The sequence below is a fragment of the Hemitrygon akajei genome, chromosome 26, assembly GCF_048418815.1.
Source record: "Hemitrygon akajei chromosome 26, sHemAka1.3, whole genome shotgun sequence".
Classification (NCBI taxonomy): domain Eukaryota; kingdom Metazoa; phylum Chordata; class Chondrichthyes; order Myliobatiformes; family Dasyatidae; genus Hemitrygon; species Hemitrygon akajei.
This window is the reverse complement of record NC_133149.1, coordinates 20,198,172-20,225,003: the sequence shown is the minus strand read 5'-3', so window position 1 is coordinate 20,225,003 and position 26,832 is coordinate 20,198,172. Positions and strand designations below refer to the sequence as shown.

The 26,832-nt window shown below is 40.7% G+C and overlaps 1 protein-coding gene across 1 annotated transcript in view; it reads right to left on the bottom strand.

Annotated features, from left to right (window-relative positions):
• Nucleotides 1–26,832, bottom strand: part of ilvbl (ilvB (bacterial acetolactate synthase)-like) — a 79,499-nt gene that overhangs the window by 8,327 nt on the left and 44,340 nt on the right. Inside the window, exons 6-14 of the mRNA XM_073029685.1 lie at nucleotides 26,241–26,340; nucleotides 20,349–20,446; nucleotides 19,024–19,160; nucleotides 17,899–18,033; nucleotides 14,902–15,016; nucleotides 7,644–7,813; nucleotides 6,890–6,960; nucleotides 2,495–2,566; nucleotides 1,022–1,127 (exon numbers count right to left, since the gene is read on the bottom strand). Coding sequence (XP_072885786.1) covers nucleotides 1,022–1,127; nucleotides 2,495–2,566; nucleotides 6,890–6,960; nucleotides 7,644–7,813; nucleotides 14,902–15,016; nucleotides 17,899–18,033; nucleotides 19,024–19,160; nucleotides 20,349–20,446; nucleotides 26,241–26,340 — 1,004 coding nt within the window. The remainder of the gene's footprint in view (nucleotides 1–1,021; nucleotides 1,128–2,494; nucleotides 2,567–6,889; nucleotides 6,961–7,643; nucleotides 7,814–14,901; nucleotides 15,017–17,898; nucleotides 18,034–19,023; nucleotides 19,161–20,348; nucleotides 20,447–26,240; nucleotides 26,341–26,832) is intronic.

The following is a 26,832-nucleotide window of genomic DNA, read 5'->3' as shown; positions in this document are numbered from 1 at the left end:
CAGATGGAGTTCAACCCAGATAAGTGTGAAGTGGTTCATTTTGGTAGGTCAAATATGATGGCAGAATATAGCATTAATGGCAAGACTCTTGGCAGTGTGGAGGATCTTGGGTTCTGAGTCCATAGGACACTCAAAGCTGCTGTGCAGGTTGACTCTGTGGTTAAGAAAGCATACGGTGCATTGGCCTTCTTCAATCATGGGATTGAGTTTAAAAGCTGAGAGGTAATGTTGCAGCTATATAAGACCCTGGTCAGACCCCACTTGGAGTACTGTGCTCAGTTCTGGTCGCCTCACTACAGAAAGGATGAGGAAGCCATAGAAAGGGTGCAGAGGAGATTTACAAGGATGTTGCCTGGATTGGGGAGCATGCCTTATGAGAATAGGTTGTGAACTTGGCCTTTTCTCTTTGGAGTGATGGAAGATGAAAGGTGACCTGATAGAGGTGTATAAGATGATGAGAGGCATTGATCATGTGGATAGTCAGAGGCATTTTCCCAGGGCTAAAATGGCTAACATGGGAGCCACAGTTTTAAGGTGCTTGGAAGTAGGTACAGAAGAGATGTCAGGGGTAAGTTTTTTACTCAGAGAGTGGTGAGTGCATGGAATGGGCTGCCGGTGACAGTGGTGGAGGCGGATATGATAGGGTCTTTTAAGAGACTCCTGGATGGATACATGGAGCTTGGAAAAATAGAGGGCTATGGGTAAGCCTAGGTAGTTCTAAGGTAAGGGCAAGTTCGGCACAGCTTTGTGGGCCGAAGGGCCTGTATTGTGCTGTAGGTTTTCTATGTTTTTAAGCAGTCATACTGAACAGCAGAGCAGGCTTCAGAGGCCAAGTGGCCTACTTTTGCTCCTATTTTCTTGTGTTGTAATTTCCCCCCCCCCCCCTCCCCCTCCTATTCATACAACAGAACAACAAGTAGTGATGTGACTGGAGAAGAGAGGATTGAAAAATCCTATTGAGAAGAAGAAAACACATTTGAAATGAATTCCAAATTCTACTGTCAAACAACCAGCTACGTACCAGTGTGTGCCAAGTCACATGCCACGCTGCTACCTAGCAACGGAACCTGTTCTCGAGAAATCTGGGTCCAGCCCGCATCATTACCCACCACAGCGATTACAGGAGTCTGAAAAAAACAGCAGATAAAGAAAAGGAAAAATAGAAATTCTGATGCATACACTATTTGGCTATTATGCATTAAGACCCCTGCAAGTCTTGCTTTAAAATTATTGGAAATACAAACTAGTAATGTAGAGTAGTGAAGAAGCAGTTACAATGTGATTATATGAGAGACTTTGATTAATATCAGCTAGTGAACCTATCGAGATAGATCTCCCTCCCTGACACCAGCACCTATACTGTGACTTCATCCCAGAGTGCTGGTCAGCAATGCACATTCCAGCCTACTCCGGTCAGCTTCAGCTACGGCCTTCTCCTACACTGCTCATGGAGTCCAATGGAGCAGTGTGTTTGTTTGCAGACTCCAGGCAGGGGAATCAGCTAGTTGAGTCTACAACAAGTTAACCTTGGCACAAGCAAATCAATTACCATACAAACTGATGGGAGAAATTGGCGTTCTGCAGAAAGACAAGCTATTTTGATGATATATTCCAATTTTAGATGCACAAAATTTGAAGTACTTTAAATTAAAAGAAAGCTGATAATTTGGCATTCAAATTTCTAACTGAATGCTTGTGAATATCAAAGGCATTCACAAATATCATAGGCTTCAACCACACTGACAGCTTCAATGGCTTGTGTATCTGGGGCTTGAAGATGCACTGGCTGTCAAAATGGTACAGGCAGTTCAACCAGCTTTCTGTGCTGAGGCAGCGCCCACAATACACTCAGCCATACCAATATGTTGGGAGTCTGGCTCTCAATTGAAACCTGCACCAGGAAACAAATACATGGTCCAACAGCAAGTGGCAAACAACTCCAGGAGAAAGAAAGACCTGCCTCATTCTGATTATTCACATCTTAACTCTAAAGCTATAATAACTATGCAACTTTAACATATTAAAAATATCTCAACATGCCACAAGACTGCAATTGGACAAAAATTGACTTGACTGAAAGAAGGAAATTTTAGATAATGTACATACTTCCAAAAGCTAAGAACAAGCTTTCCCAGGGCTGACTCAATTATGTTCCAGGAAACCCAAGCAGAAACTATTCTGACAAGAATAGCCTAGATAGACTGGATGTGTACAGGATGTTCCCAATAGTGGAAAATAAATCAGCCACAAACACCTGGCGGTCAGACACAATGGGTCGAATGGCCCAATTCTGCTCCCATGTCTTATAGTCTAAGAAAACTAATACAGTATAATGCAAAGAGATGGCTGACAAAAAGGCAGCATCAAGACCTGTACTTTTATGCCCAATGGTGGCATGCTGGTAAGGTATCATTTAGGGGGAGACTGCACTCAGCATTCAGCCCAAAGTTTTTGTAATAAAATTGGTTAATTTTAGCGAAAGTACAACACTTACCTTGTGTCGTTTAAAAGTGTCAAATTCTGCAATACTGTAGCCCAGGGAACCATCTCCATAAATGATCCAAACCTAGAAAAATTAAACACAGATTCCCGTAAAGCAGAGCCTTGCATCATTACCTTAGACAGAGAATGCAGCAAGAATTGTAAAACTGAGTCTATATTTTAAAATTCTGATGTTAATGTTTGTAAATTAAGTCAATTGATCTCTCAGCAAGCACAAGCATACCTTGCATAGAGTTGTAGAATCATACAGTACAGGTATAGGCCTTAAAGCAAACTACATCCATGTCAACCATAAAGTACTTAAGTATACTGCTATACTTGTCCCATTTATCAGCACTTGGTCCATAGCCTTCCATAAATTGACAATTCAAGTGTTCATCTAGATACTATTTAATCTCCATCTCAGGCAGTGTATCCCAGATTCTAACCACCCTCTAGGTGAAAATATTCTTTCTCGTATTTCCCTTAAACCTTTAACCCTTAACCATAACTGCTAGTTTTAGACACCTCTGCTAAGGGGAACAGTTCTTTTCCATGTGTCCTATCTACATATCTATCAGGTCACCCCTCCAGTCTTCTCTCCTAGAAGAAAAACAAACCCAGCCCATCCATTCCCTCCTCATAACTGAAATACTCCATCCCAGCCACCACCCTGATGAACCCCCTCTACATTCTCTCCAGTACAATCATATCCTTATAGCGGGGCAGCCAGAAGTAGCCTAACAAGCGATTTATATAGTTGTAACATAACCTCCCGCTCTTATATTCCTTGCTCCAGCTAATGAAATCACAGATGCTGCATACCTTCATATTACCTGTGTGATTACATTCAAGGATCCTCGGATATGTACACAGGTACCTTTCTGTTCCTCATACTAACCAAGGATTTGTCATTTATTGTGTATATCCTACATTTTTCAGTAACCAAAGTGCATCAGCTTGTACTTTTCAGAATTAAATTCCATCTGCCATTACTCGTTTCTGTGCTGAACTGAGGTTGTGGACTGCAACTAACGGGCTCCCAGTTTGGCTGTGACTGGCTTCCTGGATGTCAACTCACTTTCGTGAACTTTAGTTCTAAATGTTATTTGCTTACTTTTTATTCTTTGCGTGATTTTTCTTTTTTGCACACTGGGTGTTTGACAGTCTTTTTAATGGGTTCTGTTGGGTTTCTTTAAGGGGATGAATCTCAAGGTCGTATTAAGTATACATACTTTGATAATAAATGTACTTCATACTTTTGTATGTCACCAAAGACTAGCAAATTTCTACAGATGTACCGTGGAGAGCACTCTTCTGGTTACATCACCGTCTGGTATGGAGAGGGGGGCACTGCACAGGATCAGAAAAAGCTCCAGAAAGGTGCAAACTCAGCCAGCACCTTCATGGACAATGGCTTTCCCAGCATCGAGGACATCTTCAAAAAGCGATGCCTCAAAAAGGCTGCATCCATCACTAAGGACCCCAGGACGAGCCCTCTTCTTATTGCTACCATCAAAGAGGTGGTACAGAAGCCTGAACACATACACTCAATGTTACAGTAAAGTTCCTCTATTCCCAGTGGTAGTGAGAAGAGAGTAATTTCTCATACATGTCCTCCCCAGCTTATGAATACCTGACTACAGTACTGTGCAGAAGTCTTAGACATATACATTAGCCAGGGTGCCTAAGACTTTTGCACAATACTGTATCTGTCAACATGGAGCAGAGAGCGAGTTTGTAAATCTGGTGGGAGCAAAGGATGTTGGGAATGGCGAGGTTGCAGCGCCGCAGGGGGAGGTGTGGAACAGGTGGCAGAAAGGAGTGACAGGGGCAGGGGATTGGCGTGGGTGCAGACACACCCAACCCTGAGACACCAGGCAAGGTCAAATAATTGGTTTATTGATCATTACAGAATGTCTCTCTGGTGCTTCCTGCTCCGTCCCCTCTCTCTTTCCCTTTTCCCAACCATGACTCCTCTCTCTCTGCCCCCTTCCCACTCTCAGTCTACAATAGAGACCCTTTTCAAAATCAGGTTAATCACCACTCACCTACGTCAAAACATTTTTTTTTTGCATCAGTAGTACAGTGCAATACATAAAATTTCTACAGTACTGTTCAAAAGTCTTAGCTATATATGTGTGGCCAAGACTTTTGCACAGTACTGTATTTGCATAATTTGTTGCCCTTTGCACATTGGTTGCTTGTCTGTAATCACAAGGGATTCTGCAGATGCCGGAAATCCAGAGCAACACATACAAAATGCTGGAGGAACTCAGCAGGTCAGGCAGCATCTATGGAAAGGAATAAAGAGTTGATGTTTTGGGCCAAGACCCTTCATCAGAACTGAAAAGGAAGAGTGAAGAAGTCAGGATAAGAAGATGGAGGGAGGGGAAGTAGTACAGGCTAGAAGGTGATGGGTGAAGTCAGGTAGAGGGAGTAATGGGGATGGATAATTGTTGTTTGTCTTAGTTTGCATGCATTTTTCATTGATTCTATAGTGCTCCTTTGTACTTACTGCGTATGCCTGCAAGAAAATGAATCTCAGGATAGTATATAAATAATTACTTTGAATTTGGCTTTGGATTTGCTACTAGCAGGAATATGACATCACACTTTTAATTGTGGTAAGCCTCCAAGGTTGAGTTTCGTTTTGGGACTATAAAACTCAGAGCAGGAAACAGCACACCTAAATTTCTGACATATTTATAACAAATTATTGAAACCAAAGGAATTAAGAGAGAAAATGATTCTCTTTTGCTCCTGCGGGGCTAATGGCAAAGCAGTATATATGCTAAACACTATGGCAACTTGCAATACGTTGCCTACAAAACATTTGATTGATATGCTTTCCATAAACTAATGAGCCTGTGTGCCAAGAATCTGGCTTACGTTTCTCAGCAGGTTCCAAACCAATCTTAGAATCAGAAACATTTATATCAACCCCAGCCATCATTGTGCTTTGAAAGAGTTTTGAAAATGTAAGTGGTTTAATGTTGTAGGTACACTCCCTAAAATGGTTTAAGATTGTCCAATCTCATTATTTTTTTTAGGAGTATTGTACTGGAAGAAATTTCTGCAGCTCAGTTCACTATTCCAAAAATACAAGCAGTTCACTATTCCAAAAATACAAGACTGGGTTTCCAATTGGAGTGCGTCAGTAGCAAAATAACAAAATGCCCCTTTGGCAGCTTAGACAGCACCTCTAACAGAACTTTTAAAGTTAGCTGAGCCCAAGTTGGAGCTTGAATACAGAAGCTAGGAAATGAAAAGCCAGGACCAGAAACATATTCCTAACATGACACTAATGAATCAAGTCATTGGTAAAAATAATTTATTTCACACAAGTTAAACTTTCAATTAGATCTTTTTTAAACAGCTGCTATGACTCCCTTCACCCCCTTCTGAAAGTGTAAGACCAGTACACATTCACAAACTAGAGCAATATACCGTATCATAGCTACTATCACATAGTCCCTGAAAAAACACAAAAAGTTCTACTGGGGCCCATATGTCCAAGGATAAATTAGCTCATTTTTATTCTTATATAAACCCTATTTGTGATAGATGTCAATTTGAAATCGCGTCTTTAACGCATATGTTTTGGTCATGTCCGCTTTTGAAAAAATATTGGAAAGATATTTTTGATATTATCGCTGCGGTATTGAACATCGATTTACAACCCCATCCTATTACCGCAATTTTTGGTTTACCAATGATGGACTCACTTCATTTATCTTCTTCCGCCTGTCGAATGATTGCATTTCTCACTTTGATGGCTAGAAGATCTATTTTGTTGAATTGGAAGGAAATTAATCCTCCCACTGTATTTCATTGGCTTTCTCAAACTATGTTATGTTTAAATTTAGAAAAAATTAGAAGTGGTGTATTCAATACTTCTATTAAATTTGAAGAGATATGGAGACCATTTATTCAATATTTTCATATGATGTAATATGACCCTGTTCCAAGCTTATTTGATTTTCCAGCTTTAATCTTATTTATGTTGAGAGGATCGGAGTTGACGACACTGATGATTATGTATTCTTGTGAGATATTATAAACAGCCCTTTTTTTTCCTTTTTAGTTTTTCTTTTTTTCTTTTTTTGCTTCTTTTTTCTTCTTCATTAGTTATTAGATTAGTAGTTTAGTCAATTTTGCAAATTTTTTTTTCTTTTTTCTGTTTTTATATCATATATTATGAAATACCTAGATTTACCTTGTTCATACATATACTGTATGGTCCATGTTTTGGGAAAACTCATTTATACTGTAATCATTGCTTATGTATTCTTTCATGTGTAATGGGAATTTGTATGTTTGTAATCCCTTTATTAATATATCAATTGTATTTTGTTCATAATATTATTAATAATAATAAAGAGATTGAAAAAGAAGTTCTACTGACCTGAGACTCTGGTCTGCAAAGCTTGGCCCCTAGTGCAAACCCGCCACCCACTCCAAGTGTCCCAAAAGCTCCTGGAACAGAAAAATTAGAGAGCTGAACAATTAGAAATGCAGAATAGTTTGAACAAATTTAAAAATACATACACTCCTATCCTTGCTTCCTAATAGAATTTACACCATAAGTGAATTTACACTATAGAAAATAAACAGGGCACGGCTGCCAGTGAGTTTCTGAGACTCTTGTGCTCTCTCTGTCCACCGTCTGCTCTTTAGTTCCTGGGTTTTCTGCTGGACTTAAGTCTTCAGGTGTCTTTAGAGAGTAGGTTCTTTCCCCTTAATGAAGGATGAAGCTTCTAAACAAGGAACATATTACGTTTATGGATAATTAGCTTCTTGATCTCCTGCGTCATTCTCATTGAGCCTCTTCTTGACATAAAAGCCAAGTGCCTCTTCACGAGTACTTCAGAACAGCCCACAAGTTGCAGGCTACATGCTGGCAGGTTATATGTGAGGCACTGAGAAATACTATCTCTCTGAGGTCCCTGTGAGCTATGCTGAATTAGCTCTTCCTAATTAGCATCAATTGGTATTTATATACAGACAACAAATCATTTCTCAGCTCCACACAGGTCTGAACAATATCAAATTTCTTCAAGAAAAAAAGTCATTCAGTCACACACAAAAAAATACTGGTAGATTCCTGTTGCCCACAATTCTACCTTAGAAACTTCTAGGATGATCCATTTACCACTTACCAGGATCGAGCCATCGAAGAGGCCCTCGAGGTTTCAAGATATAGGCAGCGCTGCCCACAAAATCACCACCATCGGTCACAATTATGCTATCCTCCTCCAACAAACGTTCAACATGATGCAGTACCTTCAAAGGGTTCAGATTTTTTTCCACTTTCTCCTCTGACTTTTCACTGGAAGAAAAATAAAGCACCTTAGGAACATTCCATCAAGTTCTCAAAAACATTAAACATTGCCTAGCTCAATTGACAACAATTTGATAACATTCTCAGCTGGCAATATGTAGAATTCAAGTAAAATCCCAAAGGATGCATTACAGTTCCATCAAAGTGTCATTGATCAGAAACACATGTCCTCTCTTCCTATTCAAAACCTAGCCTGTTGAATATTTCCAATATTTTACGTTTTTATAAGATATTTTTAATCAACAACAAAAACACAAGAAAACAGGAGCAATAATCATTAAGACCCCAAATCAGCCCCACCATTCAAAACTATTACAGATGACCTAATTCCTATTCTGTGCCAGAGTCCCAGAGCCCTTATTTCCACGATCTCTACTTAAAATATATCTAATGATCTGGCCTCCACCAACCTGTGGAGCACAGAATTCTAGAGATACACTCCCTTCTGAGAGATTTTTATGCACCTCAGTTTTAAATGACTGGCTCATTAACTTGCAGCTATGTCCCCTTGTTTGTGACTATCCCACTAGTGAAAACATCTCAACATCTATATTGTAAAAGTCCCCTCAGATTTACACATTTCAATAAGATTACCCCAATTCTTCTAAACTTGAAGGAATACAGACCCAAACTAACTAACTCACTTGATAAAGCACCCAGAAATTGAATGCTACAAAACCTTTTCTTAGTTAAGGGGACCAAAATTTTTCACAAAGTTTAAGATGTGGTCTTGCAAACATCTTGTATAAAACCTCCCTATTCTTAAAATCCAACCCTGTTTCAATACCCTGGGGTTCTGAAAGAGGTAGGTGAAGAGATTGTGGAGGCATTAGTAATGATATTTCAAGAATCAATAGATTCTCACATGGTTCTGGAGGACTGGAGAATGCAAATATCACTCCACTCTTCAAAAAGGGAGGGAGGCAGAAGGAAGGAAATTATAGGCCAGTTAGCCTGACCTCAGTGGTTGGAAAGATATTGGAGTCGATCATTAAGGATGTGGTTTTGGGGTACTCGGAGACACATGATAAAATAGGATGGTTTCAAATCAGGATGGTTTCCTTAAGGCAAGATCTTGCCTGACAAATCTGTTGGAATTCTTTGAGGAAATAACAAGCAAGATAGACAAAGGAGAATCGATGGATGTTGTGTACTTGTATTTTCAGAAAGCCTTTGACAAGTGGTTGCACATGAGGCTGCTTTACAAGATAAGAGCCCATGGTATTACAGAAAAGCTACGAGCATGAATAGGGCACTAGCTAATTGGCAGAAGGGAAAGAATGGGAATAAAAGGAGCCTTTTCTGATTGGCTGCCAGTGAATAGCGCTGTTCCACAGGGGTGAGTGTTGGAATCACTTCTTTTTACGTTGTATGTCAATGATTTGGATGACAGAATTGATGGCATTGTGGTCAAGTTTGCAGACGATACAAAGGTAGATAGAGAGGTAGGTAGTGTTGAAAGAGCAGGGAGGTTGCAGGAGGATTTCACCAGATTAGGAGAATGGGCAAAGAAGTGGCAGATGGAATACAGTGTAAGGAAGTGTTTGAACATGCACTTTGATAGAAGGAATAAAAGCACGGACTATCTAATAAATGAGGAGAAAATTCAACAATCTGAGGTGCAAAGAGACTTGGGAGCCCACAGGATTTCCTAAAGTTTAATTTCAAGGTTGAGTCAGTGGTGAGGAAGGCAAATGCAATGTAAGCATTCATTTCAAGGGGACTAGAATATAAAAACAAGGATGTAACGCTGAGGCTTCATAAGGCACTGGTGAGGTCTCACTTGGAGTATTGTCAGTAGTTTTGCGTACCTTATTTAAGAAAGGATGTGCTGATATTGAAGAGGGTTCAGAGGAGGTTCACGAGAATGATTCCGATAATGAAAGGCTTATCATGTGAAGAGCCATTGATGGCTCTAGTCCTGTACTAACTGGAATTTAGAAGATTGAGGGGGATCTCATTGAAACCTATCGGATGTTGAAAGGCTTAGATAGAGTGAGTGTGGAGAGGATGTTTCTTAGAATCATAGTCATAGAGAAGTACAGCACAGAAATGGGCCTTTCAACCCATCTAGTTCATGCCAAAACTATTTAAACTGCCTACTCCCATCAATCTGCACTGGGACCATAGTCCTCCATACCCCTCCCATCCATGTACCTAACCAAACTTCTCTTAAACTTTGAAATCAAGCTCGCATGCACCACTTGTGCTGGCAGCGCATTCCACATACTGAGTAAAGAAGTTTCCCCTCATGTTCCCCTTAAGCTTTTCACCTTTCATCCTTAACCCATGACCTCTTGCATTAACCCTACTTGCATTAACCCTATCTATACCCCTCATAATGTTGTATACCTCTATCAAATCACCCCTCAATCTTCTACATTCCAGGAATAAAGTCCTAACCTATTCAATATTTCCTTATAACTCAGGTCCTCCAGACCCGGCAATATCCTTGTAAATTTTCTCTGTACTCTTTCAATCTTATTTTCCTGTAGGTAGGTGACCAGAACTACACACAATACTCCAAATTAGGCCTCACCAGTATCTTATACAACTTCAACATAGCATCCCATCTCCTATACTCAGTACATTAATATATGAAGGCCAATGTGCCAAAAGCTTTCTTTACCACCCTATCTAACCTGTGACATCACTTTCAAGGAATTATGGACCTGTATTCCTAGACCCCTTTATTCTACATCACTCCTCAGTGCCCTACCGTTCACTGTGAAAGACTTACCCTGGTTGGTCCTATTGAAGTGCAACACCTCACATTTGTCTGCATTAAATTCCAGCTGCTATTTTTTGGCCCATTTGTACAGCCGGTCCAGATTCTGCTGCAATCCATTATAGTCTTCCTCGCTGTCCACTACACCCCCAATCTTGGTGTCATCCACAAATTTGCTGATCCAGTTTACCACATTATCATCCAGATCATTGATATAGATGACAAACAACAATGGACCCAGTACCAATCCCTGTGACGCTCCACTAGTCCCAGGCCTCCAGTCAGAGAGGCAACCATCTACTACCACTCTCTGGCTTCTCCCACAAAGCCAAAGTCTAATCCAATTTACTGCATCATCTTGAATGCTGAGTGACAAAACCTTCTTGACCAAACTCCCATGCAGGTATTTACAGTATGGGCATTCCAGTCAATATGTGGAAAGTTAAAATCACCTTATGTGTGTTGCAACAGTCTGCAATCCCTTTACAAATGTGTTCCTCTAAATCCCTAGACCATCCCTAGGGTGGTCTGTAATATAGCCCCATTAATGTGGTCATACCTTTCTTATTTATTAGATCAGAGTGATCTAGGAATAATGGTGCATAGTTCCCTGAAGGTGGAATCTCATGTGGAGAGGGTGGTGAAGAAAGCTTTTGGTACGCTGGCCTTTATAAATCAGAGCATTGAGTATAGGAGTTGGGATGTAATGTTAAAATTGTACAAGGCATTGGTAAGGCCAAATTTGGAGTATTGTGTACAGTTCTGGTCACCAAATTATAGGAAAGATGTCAACAAAATAGAGAGAGTACAGAGAAAATTTACTAGAATGTTACCTGGGTTTCAGCACCTAAGTTACAGGGAGAGGTTGAACAAGTTAGGTCTTTATTCTTTGGAGCGTAGAAGGTTGAGAGGGGACTTGATAGAGGTATTTAAAATTATGAGGGGTATACAGTTGACATGGATAGGCTTTTTCTATTGAGAGTAGGGGAGATTCAAACAAGAGGACATGAGTTGAGAGTTAGGGGGCAAAAGTTTAAGGGTAACACGAGGGGGGAATTTCTTTACTCAGAGAGTGGTAGCTGTGTGGAACGAGCTTCCAGTAGAAGTGGTAGAGGCAGGTTCGGTATTGTCATTTAAAGTAAAATTGGATAGGAGTATGGACAGGAAAGAAATGGAGGATTATGGGCTGAGTGCGGGCCAGTGGGACTAGGTGAGAGTAAGCGGTCGGCACGGGCCAGAAGGGCCGAGATGGCCTGTTTCCGTGCTGTAATTGTTATATGGTTATTTCTCAGTTCCACCCATAATACTTCACTAGACGAGCTCTCCGGTCATCCTGAATGAGCTTTCCATGACATTTTCCCTGATTAGTAATACCACCCCTCCTCCTTTAATCCTTTCCGCTCTGTCACATCTAAATTAATCGAACCCTGGAATATTCAGCTGCCGGTCCTGCCCCTCCTGCAAACAAGTCTCACTAATGGCTACAATATCATTATTCCAGGTGTTGATCCATGCCCTGAGCTAATCCGCCTTTCCTACGATACTTCTTGCATTGAAATATACACAGCTCAGGACACTAGTCTCACGATGCTCAACCTTGAATTCCTGACTTTGTCTGAGGTCTTACCAACATCTGCCTCCACAACCTCTCCACTAACTGTTCTGGCACTCTGGTTCCCATCCCCTTGCAACTCCAGTTTAAACCCCACCGTGCAGCATTAGCAAACCTTCCCGCTGGAATATTGGTCCCTTTCCAGCTCCGGTGCAAACCATCCCTTGTCTACAGGTCTCTGGAAGAGAGCCCAATGATCAAACATCTTATGCCCTTCCTCCTGAACCAACTCCTTAGCCACATGTTAAACTGTATAATCTTCCTAGTTCTACCCTCACTAGCACATGGCACAGGTAGCAATCCTGAAATCACATCCCTGGAGGTCCTGCCCTTTAACTTAGCACCTAATTCCCTGAACCTTGTCACTCAACCTACCTATGTCATTGGCACCTACATGGGCCACGACCTCTAGCTTTTCACTTTCCCACTTCCTCAGCATTCTGAGGAATCATTCTAAGATGTCCCAGACCCTGGCACCTGGGAGGCAATATACCATTCAGGAATCTTGTTCTCACCCACAGAACTTCCTTTCTGTTCCCCACACAATTGAATCCCCTATCACTAGAGCACACCTCTCCTCCCCCACACCCCCTTCCCTTCTGAATCACAGACTCAGTGCCAGAGACCCAACCGCTGTGATTTTCCTCTGTCAGATCATCCCCACCCCCCCAAACAGTATCCAAACCTGTTGTTGAGGGGGATGTCCACAGACATACTCTGCACTGGCTCCTTAACCCCTTTCCCCTTCCTGACTGTCACCCAGTTTCCTGTGTCTTTGTGTGTAACTACCTCTCTATATGTCCTATCTATCACCCCTTCAGCCTCCTGAATGATCCAAAGTCCATCCAGTTTCAGGCCTAACTCCATATTGTGGATTATTAGAAGCTGCAGCTGGATGCACTTCTCACAGTTGCAGTCAAGGACATGGGAGGTCTCCCTGCCTTCCCACATCCCAAGAGCATTCAACTAATCTGCCTGGCATCCCTACTGTCCTAATTGAGCAAATGTAAATGTAACGCACTGTAAGGTTTCACTGCTAATGTAATGGCTTCTCTGTAGCAGCAATGTTTGGGTTATGTCTAGAGATAACAGGGCTTTGGAATGTGGGGCCATCCAATGAGAAGGATGTTGTTCTTTGGTGTGGGTCTGGGAGCAGGGATTTCACGGTCTTTTGCTGGGAAGAGATGAGGAGAAAAGACGCAAATGGAGAGAGCTGGTAGACTGCCGGACAAGGTGGACTTGGAGCGAGGGTCCGAGGGTTGGCTACACTTGGAGCGAGGGTCCGAGGGTTGGCTACACTTGGAGAATGTCGACGGGAAACCAGTGGACTGAACTTTGAGCTCCAACGTTGCGCACGAGACAGTTTCATGAGAATGGGCCCTTTTCTTTTTTGTTCCTTTACTAACCATATAGTCAAATTAAGAATTATAAAGCTCAGTCATTTAATTGCATATTGTGTACTGTTTGATATTTCGTGGTACAGATTTGTAACAGGGGACACATCATGCAGCATCCACCCAAACAAGATTTCTTAAGTTTGGCCGGGCCGAGGGCTGTCTTCCCCAAGATTAAGCTACTAGCCAAACCGAGAGTTACATAAAGGCAGCTCTAAATAAATAAGAACTCTACCTTTAGCTTTTCTTTTTTTCCCATCTCTGGCTGAAGCTTCAAAGAGCTGAGGCCTCAAAATCACCACTCTAGCTCTGTCCACACCGCCACTGTGCTTGTCCCTGCCTTCCTTTAATTTGTTCCTCCTAATCAATCCCAAACACCAATTGGTCACTGGTCAGATCTCCAAAAAACTGCCGCGAGTTGCTGCCGTTTTCTACTCTGTCAGTGAGCATGAGTGAAATTCCCTCGTCTCAAGCTTCTGATCTCCCGATTGGTCACTGATCAAAGCTCCAGTGTTGGGGGAGCTCGGACCAAAGGGCGCAGCCACAAAATAGAGAGACATCCATTTAGGATGAAGATGAGGAGGAATTTCTTTAGCCAGAGGATGGTGAATCTGTGGAATTCATTGCCACAGGCAACTGTGGAGGTCAGGTCACTGGGCGAGTTTAAGGAAGAGGTTGATAGGTTCTTGATTAGTCAGAGCCTGGGAGATTATGGGGAGAAGGCAGGAGAATGGGGTTGAGAGAGAATGGATCAGCCATGATGAAACAGCCAAAACATATGCAGTTAGCTGAATGACTTAATTCTACTCCAATGTCATATGGTCTAATACAAGCCATATGCTTTGTTAGCCATGTGTTGGATGTGCTTGCTAACTTTTTGTGATCTTTCTGAACTTCAATCCTTGATCTCTCTAAACTTCACTCACTTGCAGTCTCTTTCTGTTTAGATAATCCTTTTTGATTCTTCTCACTGAAGGAAATGACTTGACACTTCCACACATTAAACTGCATTTGCCATACTTTTGCCCAATCACTCATTCCCTATCCCGCTGTAGAATCACAAAGTGCTCTTTACAATGTGCTTTTTCACCCATCTTCACGTCAGTTATCTTGAAGCTAAAAGATTTCACATATCTGAAATTGCAAACACACAAACCTCCTTACAATTAAACTTTACCCTTCATTCTAGTCATCCTAAATAACTCAAAACATGTAACCTACTCTTCCTCATCCCTTTAGCTTAAGCCATTTGTAATAATTCCTTGTAATTAATGTTCTAGAAAGAAAAATGGTCCCAATAGATTTACAGGGAATTCAGCTTCCTTTGTCTTTATAATCCTACCCATTGGCCTTCTCCTTCTTTATATCTTCCTCCTTCAGATACTGTGTCCATTCACTGGGAGCCTGGTAGCCCTTTAGCCCTTCTGCCAACTGAGCCAAAAAGGAACCAGCATCTCCTGAAAGAAACAAAGACATAACAGCTAGATATATTGTAAGGGGAGCTACAACTGAAAATCTCAATAAGATCAAATTCTCAGAACAGTGACTTCTGACTGGGTCAAGCAATTTTCTAACAAAACTCTGTAACTTAGTCAAAAATCAGTCAATTATTGACTTCAATGGCCTAAAGGGAGTACATCCCTTTGAAATATAAACAATTTGATCTAAATACGTTACAAACTATAGTCATTACATATTGAATAGTAACAATTAGTACTGCTTATGTAACGGGCACTGAAAATGTCTCCACTGCTATATTCAGCTTCTTGTACAGATTCCTTCATCATAAATGCCTCAAGAGCAGTCTTTTTTTTTATTATTAAACTTTTTTTATTGTCAGTCTTGAGAGGAAATGGGGATAAAGCAGTGTAATATTTCTCCCCTGAGAATGGCACCCCCTATGGGTGGGAGGGAACACGTTTATGTCCTGTTTACTTTGAAACAGAGATAAAGATTAAAGATCCGCTTTATTTGTCACACGTACATCGAAACATACTGTGAAATCTGTCATTTGCATCTGTGGTGAACTAGATATACCTGTCTGACTGCTCCTGTGGCTCCTCCCACAGACCCTGCTGACTGCTCCTGTGGCTCCTCCCACAGACCCCTGTATAAAGGCGACTGTGGGCTGCTGCTCTCCCTCATTTTCCCCAGGATGTAGTGTTGTTTATTCTTCCAGTCAATAAAAGCCGATATCTCGCTTCCTAAGTCTCAGCGTGAGTTATTGATGGTGCATCAGCATCAAATCAGATCAACAAGGATTGTACTGGGAGCAGCCCACAAGGGTCACCACGTTTCTGACACCAACATAGCATAGACACAACTTACAATTTTCAACACCTTATATTAATAAAAAGAACTACTCTTCCTTTAAACAATGCATGAACAAAAAAACTACAAACACTTGGCTTATGAGAAGATGGAGAGAAAAATGGTTAATGTATCAGGGTGATGACCTTTCTTCAAGCCTGGAAAGCTGAGAAACACATTTTTTCTTAAAGCGAGGGAAAGGTGGGGATGAAAAAAAGGAATGTCTGTGATAGGGTTGATAGATCAAGGTTGTCCTGGTGAAAGAATTGTTTTTGGCAACCAACAAGGAGGAGGATTATGTTTATGAATTGTGGTCAATGTCTGGAGGAGAGTTAATGTTTGAGAATTATAGCTGATGTCTGAAGGAGGATAAATCACAGAATAATGAGCAAATGCAATGAAACAAGAGAGGGGTAAAAAGTAAGAGAATTGTGAGATGTAGGATACAGTGACTGTCAAAATAAATGAGAATGAGAAATACCCAACAGGTCCACTTAATATCTATAGAGAGAGAAAACCTCGATTAATACTGCAGCGGATCCTGTATCAGGAATGACCAGTCAAATAAATAGGACAAGCTGGTTATTCAAAATTGTTGAATATGGAGTACCAAAGGCTGCAATATGCCAAGGTAGAAGATGAAATGTTGTTTCTCAAACTTAGGTAGTGCTTTGCTGGAATACTGCTGGAGGCTAAACTAGGAGTACAAAAAAATTGAAATAATATGGCTGGAGATTCAGAATTGCTCTGAGGACTGAATGGAAATTACTTTCTCAGTGTAATTTCAGCTGCAATCATTTGCACTTCTTCCAATCTATCCAACTGCACCCAGTGGACAGAATGTGGTCTCCCCTTTATCAGAGAAATCACATGCACACTGGGTGAGGGCTTTGCCGAACACTGCCATTCAGTTGTGAGAGTATCAGAGTAACCAGTTGCCTTCTACTATAATTATCCAGCAAACTCCCATTCCAATTTTTGTCTTTGGTCCCCTACACTGTTCTAACGAAATCTGATGTAGGCTTGAAGAACAGCACCCCACTGTCCATCTTGGCACATTTTAGCCTTTAAGACTCAAAACTGAATTTAATCAATTCAGATAATTTGTCTTTCTCACTGTGTCAGTGCCAGCCAGATCTAAAATGAATCTTTCACCTGCAACATTAACTGTAGTTTCCTACCTCTCCGCAGATGCAATATGGTCTGCTGAAGGCTTACAACTTTCTCTTTTTTTCGAATTCCAGTAACTGCTGAGTTCTGCATTTCATGCTTCAGAACATTTTCATCTTTTTAATATCCTCAGTTATTATTTTCCATTTACGCTCCTCCAGTTGGATCAGCTATAATTTGTAAACATTCCTTTCCCTTTTCTAGATAGTCACCAAAAGCAATTATGTTAACTAGACAACCCTGGTCTCCACCCTATCACAACCATTCCTTTTTAACTTTCCTTTTTGCAACTTTAAATTTGCTTGTCTTTTTTCACCTATCCATTGACTTGAAATACTAACAGGCACAAACTTCCCCACCATCGAGGAATCTTCAAAACATGATGCCTCAATAAAGAGGTGTCCATCATTAAGGACCTTGCGATCCAAGACATACCCTCTTCTCATTCTACCATTAGGGAGGAAGCACAGAAGCCTGGAACAGCTTCTTCCCCTCTGCCGTCAGATTTCTGAACAGTCAATGAACACTACCTCACTATTCCTCTTTAGTGCTGGTTTATGAACAGTATTTTTTAAATTTGTAGTATTTTTCATGTCTTGCACTGTACTGCTGCCTAAACAACAAATTTCATGACATACTGTACATCAGAAGAACATTCAATTTACTATGGCGATGAAGAAGAATGGTTGTCTTACAACATGGAACAATAAACATGAATCAGAAGGGGTGAAACCAATATTTTGGCTCTCATCCCTAACACATTCCACAGCACCTTTCAAAATTATGTTTAAACCACCACACATGCTGCCAGGCCAATGGAGTATTTGCAGTATTTATTTTCTGCAACATCACAACTTACCTTTCACAGCAAGTGTTGGCTTCCAGAAGATATCAGAGTTTTTTAGCAGCTGTGAGTGATCACGGTTGACAGCGATTATCTTGCTGTGTCTAGAGAGGATGCGCCCATAAGACCAGCGGAAATCACACACAGTACCTAGTTCAGCAAAACAAAGCTTTCAGAAAAGGGAGAACAGTAATCACTGACCTGAAAGCAAATTAACCCCACAGAAAATCCCAACCGATAGGAGGCGTGATTAATACCAGAATTTTACTGTAGTTATGATTTCATATATTTCTGGACTGCATACTTTAAATACAGATTTCCTCCAGTAAATATGTATTCTTTTCCAGAGACACTGGCAATAATCAGCTAAATACTTAGAAGTGACCCACTGTATAAAAGAAAGGAAATAAGCTCAATTATTTTTCCCAAAGGCCCAATTAGCACAATGCCAGTTTAGTTTCTGTGGTATCCTATTTTAACGCCACTAATAATAAAGGAACTTACGTGAAAGTTTTAAACTGACTGAGGCCAAGTTGATTAAATATTTCCATTTACAATTGATTTGTTAGGCAAGGATATTAAAGGTGAAGGAATCACAGTAGAAGAAAGAAGTCTTGGCAGAGATCACAATGCACTTGACAGGATTGAAGGGTTCAATGGCCTTCCCTTTTTCATCATACATCAAATAGAAACAACAAAATTAATTTTCTTTTTAAAGTCAATGACTTTTGGTCCCATCACAACTGTTCAGGCTTATTCATCGTTCACTCTTGAAGCTACCTTCACAGTTCCAGCAAAACCTGCTGGTAAGTACAATAAGCTCCAACTCTCCCATGTTCTCATCATTTAAGAAAACACCTAACCTGTGTTTAGACATTTCAGAGAGCCTTGCCAACAGAAGCCAGAAATCGCGCAACCTAGTAGAATGGCAAATCCAACCAGTTTGCTTACAAAAAGAGATGCATCACATAACATTATGTGTAAACATTACTAATTTCTACTGTTTACCATGACGTGAAGTGCTATATGATATGTGACATGTCCACAATAGCCACAAGTCCTCTCATTCAGATTTAAGGATGTGGTTGAGACAACATGGTTGAAAATCTCAAGTTATCATTTAGCCAGGATATTACTCACCTGCAAGAATGACCAAGTCAGCTTTTTTTAGAGCATCCCTTCGGTTCTGTCGGATATGAATGGGACTGTCCCTTCCCAGCATTCCTCGAGCCATGCCTCCCAGGAAACAGGGAATTGCTAGAGATTCCAATGCTGACCTAATTGGAAAATTTTTATATCAGACATTACTGAATAACTGTTGACCATGAATTGTGCAATTTCACCACAAAATGTCATCATTGATCTGACAATGCTGCTTGTTCTCCAACACCATGTCGTTGCATGCAGAGCCTTCTTTTGCACCAACAGCACCTGAAGCATGATTCCAAGTTCTAAGCTGTTACTATTTACTTGAAATCATCATATTTTTGGATATATGTGTGCAAAATACTTGGATATTATTTTTAAATGTGTCCCCAATAGGTTGCAGTGCTTAAAGGATAGAAAAGTGTGTTTCAATGTGATCCTTCCTCTGAAGTACTGCTTGACCTCCCTCAGTTATAGAAGTCTTATCTATTTTCATGCAAAATTGGCAGTGATGTTTCAACTTTACAACTAGAAGAGAGGACTCTGACAGCAAATTTAAACAAGTTTCTGAAGATGAAAGCTACCTATCAGTTTCATGTATAGCCAAATTTCAACCAGCAGAGCATCTTAAGCACTCCCATTTACACTCAGTGGCCAGTTTATCAGGTACAGGAGAGGAACCTCACAAGGTCTTCTGCTGCTGTAGCCTATCCACTTCAAGATCCAACATGTGGTGCATTCAGAAATGCTCTTCCATACACCACTATTGTAGTACGTGGTTATTGGCATTATTGTCGCCTTCCTGTCAGCTTGAACCAGTTTGGCCATTCTCCTCTGTCCTCCCTCACACAGAATTGTCGCTCACTGAATGTTTCTTGTTTTTCGCACCATTCTCTGTAAACTCTAGAGCAGGGGTTCCCAGCCTGCGGTCCACAGACCCCTTGCTTAATGGTATTGATCTGACATCAAAAGGTTGGGAACCCCTGCTCTAGAGACTATTGTTCGTGGAGATCAGCAGTTTCTGTGATACTCAATCCATCCTGTCTGGCACTAACAATCATTCCACAGTCAAAATCACTTTGATCCCATTTCTTCCTCATTCTGATGATTGGTCTTAACAACAAATGAACTTCTTGACCATATCTGCATGCTTTTATTGATTGGATATTTGCATTAAGGAGCAGGTGCCCAGGTGACCTAATAAAGTGGCCACTGAGTGTATGTTTATCTTTCACATGCCAAATGAGTTACTAAACTGGAACGGGGAAGATAAATTCAAAGTTAGCCCATGGATACCAGTTACATGTATACCAGCTTACCGGACTTTATTCACTGGTGTAGGTGGGAGTGTTACTTGGCTTCCAAGGAAAAGGAGTGGCTTTTTAGACCTGCTTACCATCTCCATGCAGCACTGTACCTATAAAGTAAAAAATATAGCCAGAAATCACTCAAAAAGCAGAGTATGTAAAATACCATAACAGCAGAATACCTAAATGGAAACTGAAAATCAAAAAACAACTGCTGGTGCTGAAAATCTGAGGTAAAAACAGAAAATGCTCAGGGAAAAGAAAAATTAGACAGCATTTGTGGAAAGAGAAAGAGATTACCAAAGGGACCGTTTAGTTCTTCAAAATCAAATGTTAATTAGGTTTCTCTTTTCACAGATGCTGCCTGACCTACTCAATGATTTGTGTTTTTACACCAAACGGGAAACATTCAGCTGATGTACTATTGGTTACTAGTGAATGTTGTTAAACTATAAAGACCATAGAAATTTGACAACAGGTAGTATTTTGCCAAGCTTTGATACAAGTCCCAATTACAAATGGCAATGGGGATTCTAGGGCTTTGAATTAAGAGGCAAGAGGAATGATTATTTTTATTATTTTGATTCAGTTTAGTGTTAAAAATACTCAAAAGTATTTTGTATTTAATCAACTTTTTGAAATTTATACAATTTGTTAAATATTTAATGCAATCTTGATGGTTTTTAAAACCATCTCTACTAATAACTAAGATGTAACTTTTTAAACACCTTATTGCTGACAAACCTCAATTCCCAAACATGCCAGCTGCAATGACCTGTTAGAGAAACCTTTAAGTCAGTGGAATTGACCAATGTTATCTAACTCCCAGTCATTTAGATTGCTAGACACCATGGTGTGGAAGACTAAAGATGTAGGATCTCTCTATCCAGGTCAAGTAGGTGCTCACATAAGATGTAGAAAGTAGGGCCAATCAGTGCAGTCTAGCTCCATCTCTGCGTTCTTAATTAGTTTCATCATGCTACTGTTGTGAAGCTTTCAATTAATCTGAACATCCTTCACTTGAGAAAGAGTGCTGAAAGGAATAGAGAAATCTATAACAATCAGCTCAGAAATGCAATGATTTAATTTGTGATATGTTGCACAACAGGAAAAGTAAGCAACATTACCAATGTCAAACAAAAAAAGACTAGCTCCATTATGCTTTTAGTTCACCCCCCACCCCCTTTCTTCTAATCTTCTGCTTTCCTGAAGACCTTGATCATTTGCTCACGAGTGATTTCTCCAATGGAGATCACTCCTTGCCTAGTTTTAGAATGCCTAAATAGGCATGCTTTTCAACTATGAGAATCACAGCCAAATCCATTGACTCTGCATTTGAATGTCAGTACACCTTCCAGAAGCACAAACCTCAGCTGGCTCAAAAGCAAAATCTTACATATGCTGGAAGTATGAAGTGGAGCAGAAAACACTGGAAATACCCAGTTCTGCATCCCTGCTATTTTTGATTTCCAATGATATTTCAACAATTTCAGATGATCAGCAGTTCCAGCTTATTATCTTGCGTTTTCACTTCATTTTCTTTTCTCTTCAATTAACTTCACATGTTGTTCATCTTCTCTGGCAAATACCTCCTCAGATATTCACAAGCCTTGTCACCTTTTTCAGAGCATCCCCATCATTTTTGTCACAACCTCTCTTCTGCTTCTACATTATTGACTTTTGTTCTCTCTGGCCCTTTCTCCTTCTTCTACAACTTAAAACATATTTAAATCAGTCTTTCTAGTTCTTGAAATGCTAGCTTAATTTCTTCTCCACATATCCTACCTGACCTGCTGGGTATTTCCAGAATTGTCAGTTTGTAACAGTTTAGACTAGTCAAGGTCAGATGAGTAGAATCCATCTAATTAGTTGTGGGAATAGTACCAGTTCAGGTGAGAAATACAATAATATCATTCACTGCTTGCTGTGTGCTTTTATTTGAACTGGCAGTGCAGCAGTTCCTTCAAGTGCCAAGGTATAGCAAATTCTTTTTTGATAAAGTAATGATATTATGGAAAATCAGGTAAATTCAACAAGGAGTGACTGGATTACACTTGTTAATGCACACACTCTTTTCTCATCTCTAGCATCTGTACTTAAATTCTACACAAACAGTCAGTATAAGAAGAATTTGCCTTTCAACTAAAAGATTTATGATGAAATTAACTTGGAAGATAGGATTTACACAAATCCTACCATTCAATAGACTGTTGGACCTGTTATGCGTCATTCAGGAGACATAACAGCTATTGTTACTGCCTCACAGCTCCAGAGCCCTGGGTTCAACAGCAACTTTGGATGTCATCCATGTGGAGTTGGCATTCTCTTTCTGTGACCACGTGAGTTTCCACCAGGTGTTCTGGGTTTCTCCCACAGCTGTCTTGGTCCCCTACTCTTCTCCTGATACATGTTCCCCTTGAGAGACATCTTTGGAAGGCATAAGCTTGATTTCCACAGTTATGGAAATGACATACAATTGTATATCTCGGTTGAGCCTGATGATAACACCCTATCTTCTCTGACTTCCGAATGGTTGCAATAAGCAAATGGATGAGCAATAATTTCATAAAATTAAGTGAAGATAAAACTGAAACACTTTTGGTTGGTCCCAAAGCTAAAAGAAATAAAATTCTTGATAAACTTGGTAACTTGTAAAATCAGAAGCAACAAGCCTGGGTGTTACGCTTGATTCAGATTTGAATTTTAAGTCCTACATAAAGAAAGTGACCACAGCAGCATTTCTACACTTAAGAAATATTGCAAAGGACATCCATTTCTGTCACGTAATGATGCTGAAAAACTAAATCACACCTTTATATTGAATAGACTAGATTACTGCAATGCAAAAAAAGGATCTAGTGCTTTCCCACCGTATATGACGTATAAACTCTTCTCGGGCTTTCAGCCAGGCACAGGTATTGATAATAACCGATGTCTCAATGACAAATTGATGTTTGTGGAACTGTTGGAGCGCCTGGAGTCTATGAGACCACTTTACGAAGGTGTCATTGTTTTTGAAGAAGCATTTGGGGCGCAAAGGTGATGAACTCAAGAGCCTTCTACCCAAAGTCTTCCATGTAGAAATTAGCAATAGCTGGCAACAAATTTTAACAAAGATGAAGGTCTCGCTCCAAGTAAGAACTGGAATTCGAGTGTAAACAAAGTGGGAGAGTAGAAACCTGATTGGATGTAAACTAACCAATCATCATCCCTGATGAAGATGGCAGAGTTTGTCATCGAAACATCGGTTGTAAACAATATCTGTACCCAGCTGGAAGCCCGAGAAGAGATTATTTGTACTGCAATGCACTTTTTACTAGCTTTCCAAAGCAATCTATTGACAAACTTCAACTTATTCAGAATGCCGCAGCTAGACATTTAACTAAAACCAGGATGAGTGAGCATATCACTCCCATCCTAGCTACTCTGCATTGGCTTCCTGTATATTTTAGAAATGATTTTAAAGTTCTCTTACTTGTTTTTAAAGCTCTCAATAGCACATCACAGAATCACTTCTGTTTTATAATCCTGCTCAAGCTCTCAGGTCTTCTTCCACCGGCCTCTTAAATTTAAACAATCTCCCTCAAAAGATAGTTGGCAGGTCAGCTTTTTTGACTATGCTCCTAAACTGTGTAATTCAATACTGGGTTGCAGGCTCAGTTGATGCTTCAATGCCAGCTCAAAAATCATTTATTTAACCTTGCTTTTAACCAACAGCTTTTTGTCTTTTATTTTCATGTTTGTACTTTATCCTATTGAAAGCACTTTAAACTACATCATCGGTATTAAGAGTGCTCTATAAATAAGTTTTTATTTATCTAGAGACATCCTAATAGTTTAATTAACTACTGTAAATTACCCATTAATATAGGTAGGTATATAAGAAAAATAAGTCAAATGCAGAGTTGACGAAAATGTAAAAGATAAAGGTTGCAAGGAAATATGGAAGATAGAACCGAGATTGATAAAATTGCTCTGTTGGGAACCAAGATGGTCATGATAAGGCAGAACGGAGCAATCTGGCTTAACAGGACCACGCTGGCTCCGTTCTGTGTTAAGAAGGTAAAAACTGTTTTTCAAGTAATGAGAATATTATACTGCCAGTGAATGAGTGAAATCTCAACTACCCCGTCAACAGAAAAATTTGAAGCCATCACTGAGTGCCAAATGTCATTTCACCCTCCAGTAAAAGAAGGCAGAGCAGAGTGATGATGATGCTAAACGGCGACTCCTTTGCTTGCATCTTCGGAAACAGCTCTATTTCCATCTTTAATGTCTTTATTTTCCCCTTTCATGGTTCTTTTGAAGACCCTGACCGGGAGTTACACATTAACTTCGGTTCTTTGTGGGAATGGGGCCTGCTCTCGGGGTTTCACGACTGGCCAGTGTTCGGCACGCCAAGGGCTCAGCCTAAGAGTCCGGCTTGGATTCGGAAGCCTGGGATCTCGGGGCTCCGGAGACGGGCGGATCGAGGGTCGGTGTCATGGCAGGAGACCCGTGTGTCATCAGGTGAGTCGCAATATCTGTGGCTGTGTGCCGAGACACGTGATCTTTGGGCACAGAGCTCAAATAAAAGCGGACTTTTAACATCGTAAACCAGCGAGTTGTTTGTTACGTCTCCCCTCGCTGTGAAACAGAGACACCTCTTTCTCCCTTATTAGGGAGAGAGAGAGCCTGTGGTATGTCGATTGCCAGGTGAACAATGTAGTCTTTGGGGTAACTGCAAGTCTGTGTCTTTTCTGTTGCTTTGCTCACACTTGAATGCTCGGTGGCGGGTGCCGATGCCTTTTTTTTGGCGGGTGGGGGGAGGAGGGATCATTGCTTACTGTCGTTTACGTACAGGAAGGAGGGGAGCTTGCGGGGACTTTGGGGTTCTAACATTTGACTGTCGTTCATTCTTTGGGGAACTCCTTTGTTTTCATGGATGGTTGCAAAGAAAAAACATTTCAGGATGTATATTGTATACATTTCTCTGACATTAAAATGTACCTCTGATACCTTTGAAAAATCATGTCAATTTTAAAAAGATTTAAAGAGACCTGAACTAGGTATTACTAAAAATCACTGATCAGGTGAGGCGACACTTCACCTGTGAGTCGGCTGGTGTGGTATACTGCGTCCGGTGCTCCCAGTGTGGCCTTTTATATATTGGTGAGACCCAACGCAGACTGGGAGACCGTTTCGCTGAACAACTACGCTCTGTCCACCAGAGAAAGCAGGATCTCCCAGTGGCCACACATTTTAATTTCACGTCCCATTCCCATTCTGATATGTCTATCCATGGCCTCCTCTACTGTCAAGATGAAGCCACACTCAGGTTGGAGGAACACCACCTTATATACCGGCTGGGTAGCCTCCAATCTGATGGCATGAACGTTAACTTCTCTAACTTCTGTTAATGCCCCTCCTCCCCTTCTTACCCCATCCCTGATATATTTAGCTTTTTTCCCCCCTCCTCCCTTTTTTTCTCTTTTTTTCTCTCTTTCTGCCCATCACTCTGCCTGTTCTCCATCTCCCTCTGGTGCTCCCCTCCCCCTTTCTTTCTCCCTAGGCCTCCTGTCCCATGATCCTTTCCCTTCTCCAGCTCTGTATCCCTTTTGCCAATCACCTTTCCAGCTCTCAGCTTCACCCCACCCCCTCCAGTCTTCTCCTATCATTTCGGATTTCCCCCTCCCCCTCCTACTTTCAAATCTCTTACTCTCTCTCCTTTCAGTTAGTTCTGACGAAGGGTCTTGGACCGAAACGTCGACAGTGCTTCTCCCTATAGATGCTGCCTGGCCTGCTGTGTTCCACCAGCATTTAGTGTGTGTTGCTTGATCTACTTTTTTTGTTACTGGCACAATTCTTTTGATGCCGCATAAATGTTAACTTCCATAACAAGTTTAACAAGTTTCAAAAATCTACCTCTGCAGCTGTGGGCATGGGCAAATCCACTGACAAAGGCGACACATCTCTTGCATCCCAGGCTCCAGCAAACAGGTTACGTAGATGGTTCTGGAGATACCTAAGGAATGAAGCAGTGAGATCAGTGATTTTTGTTGCACACAAGGAACCTTATTTGTATCTTAAAATTCATCCCTCACCAAGAGTCAAAGCAAAACATACGCATCCCCTTTAATGTCAAACAGGCTCACCTTCCTGCATAAGACTTCCATTAATTAGCCATTGGGTATTTATCTGACTGTATGAACAATCAGTCTACATGGTGAATAATGAAACTACATACACCCTACATTATGACTATCAATTGTGCAATTTGTCAAAGGGCCAAGGTCCCAAATTAGTTTTATGTAATATAACATCTGTGCCTAAATACTGAACAAATTTTCAAAATATTGTAAGCAAACTTAAATGAAAATATACATGTAAGTATGTGAAAATGGAGCAGGAGGAGGCTGTTCTGTTATTCAACATCATGAAATACAATTGCAACTTGAACTCTATGTTTCCACTGACTCATGGTAACCTTCTACACCATAGGTGTCAAACACAAGGC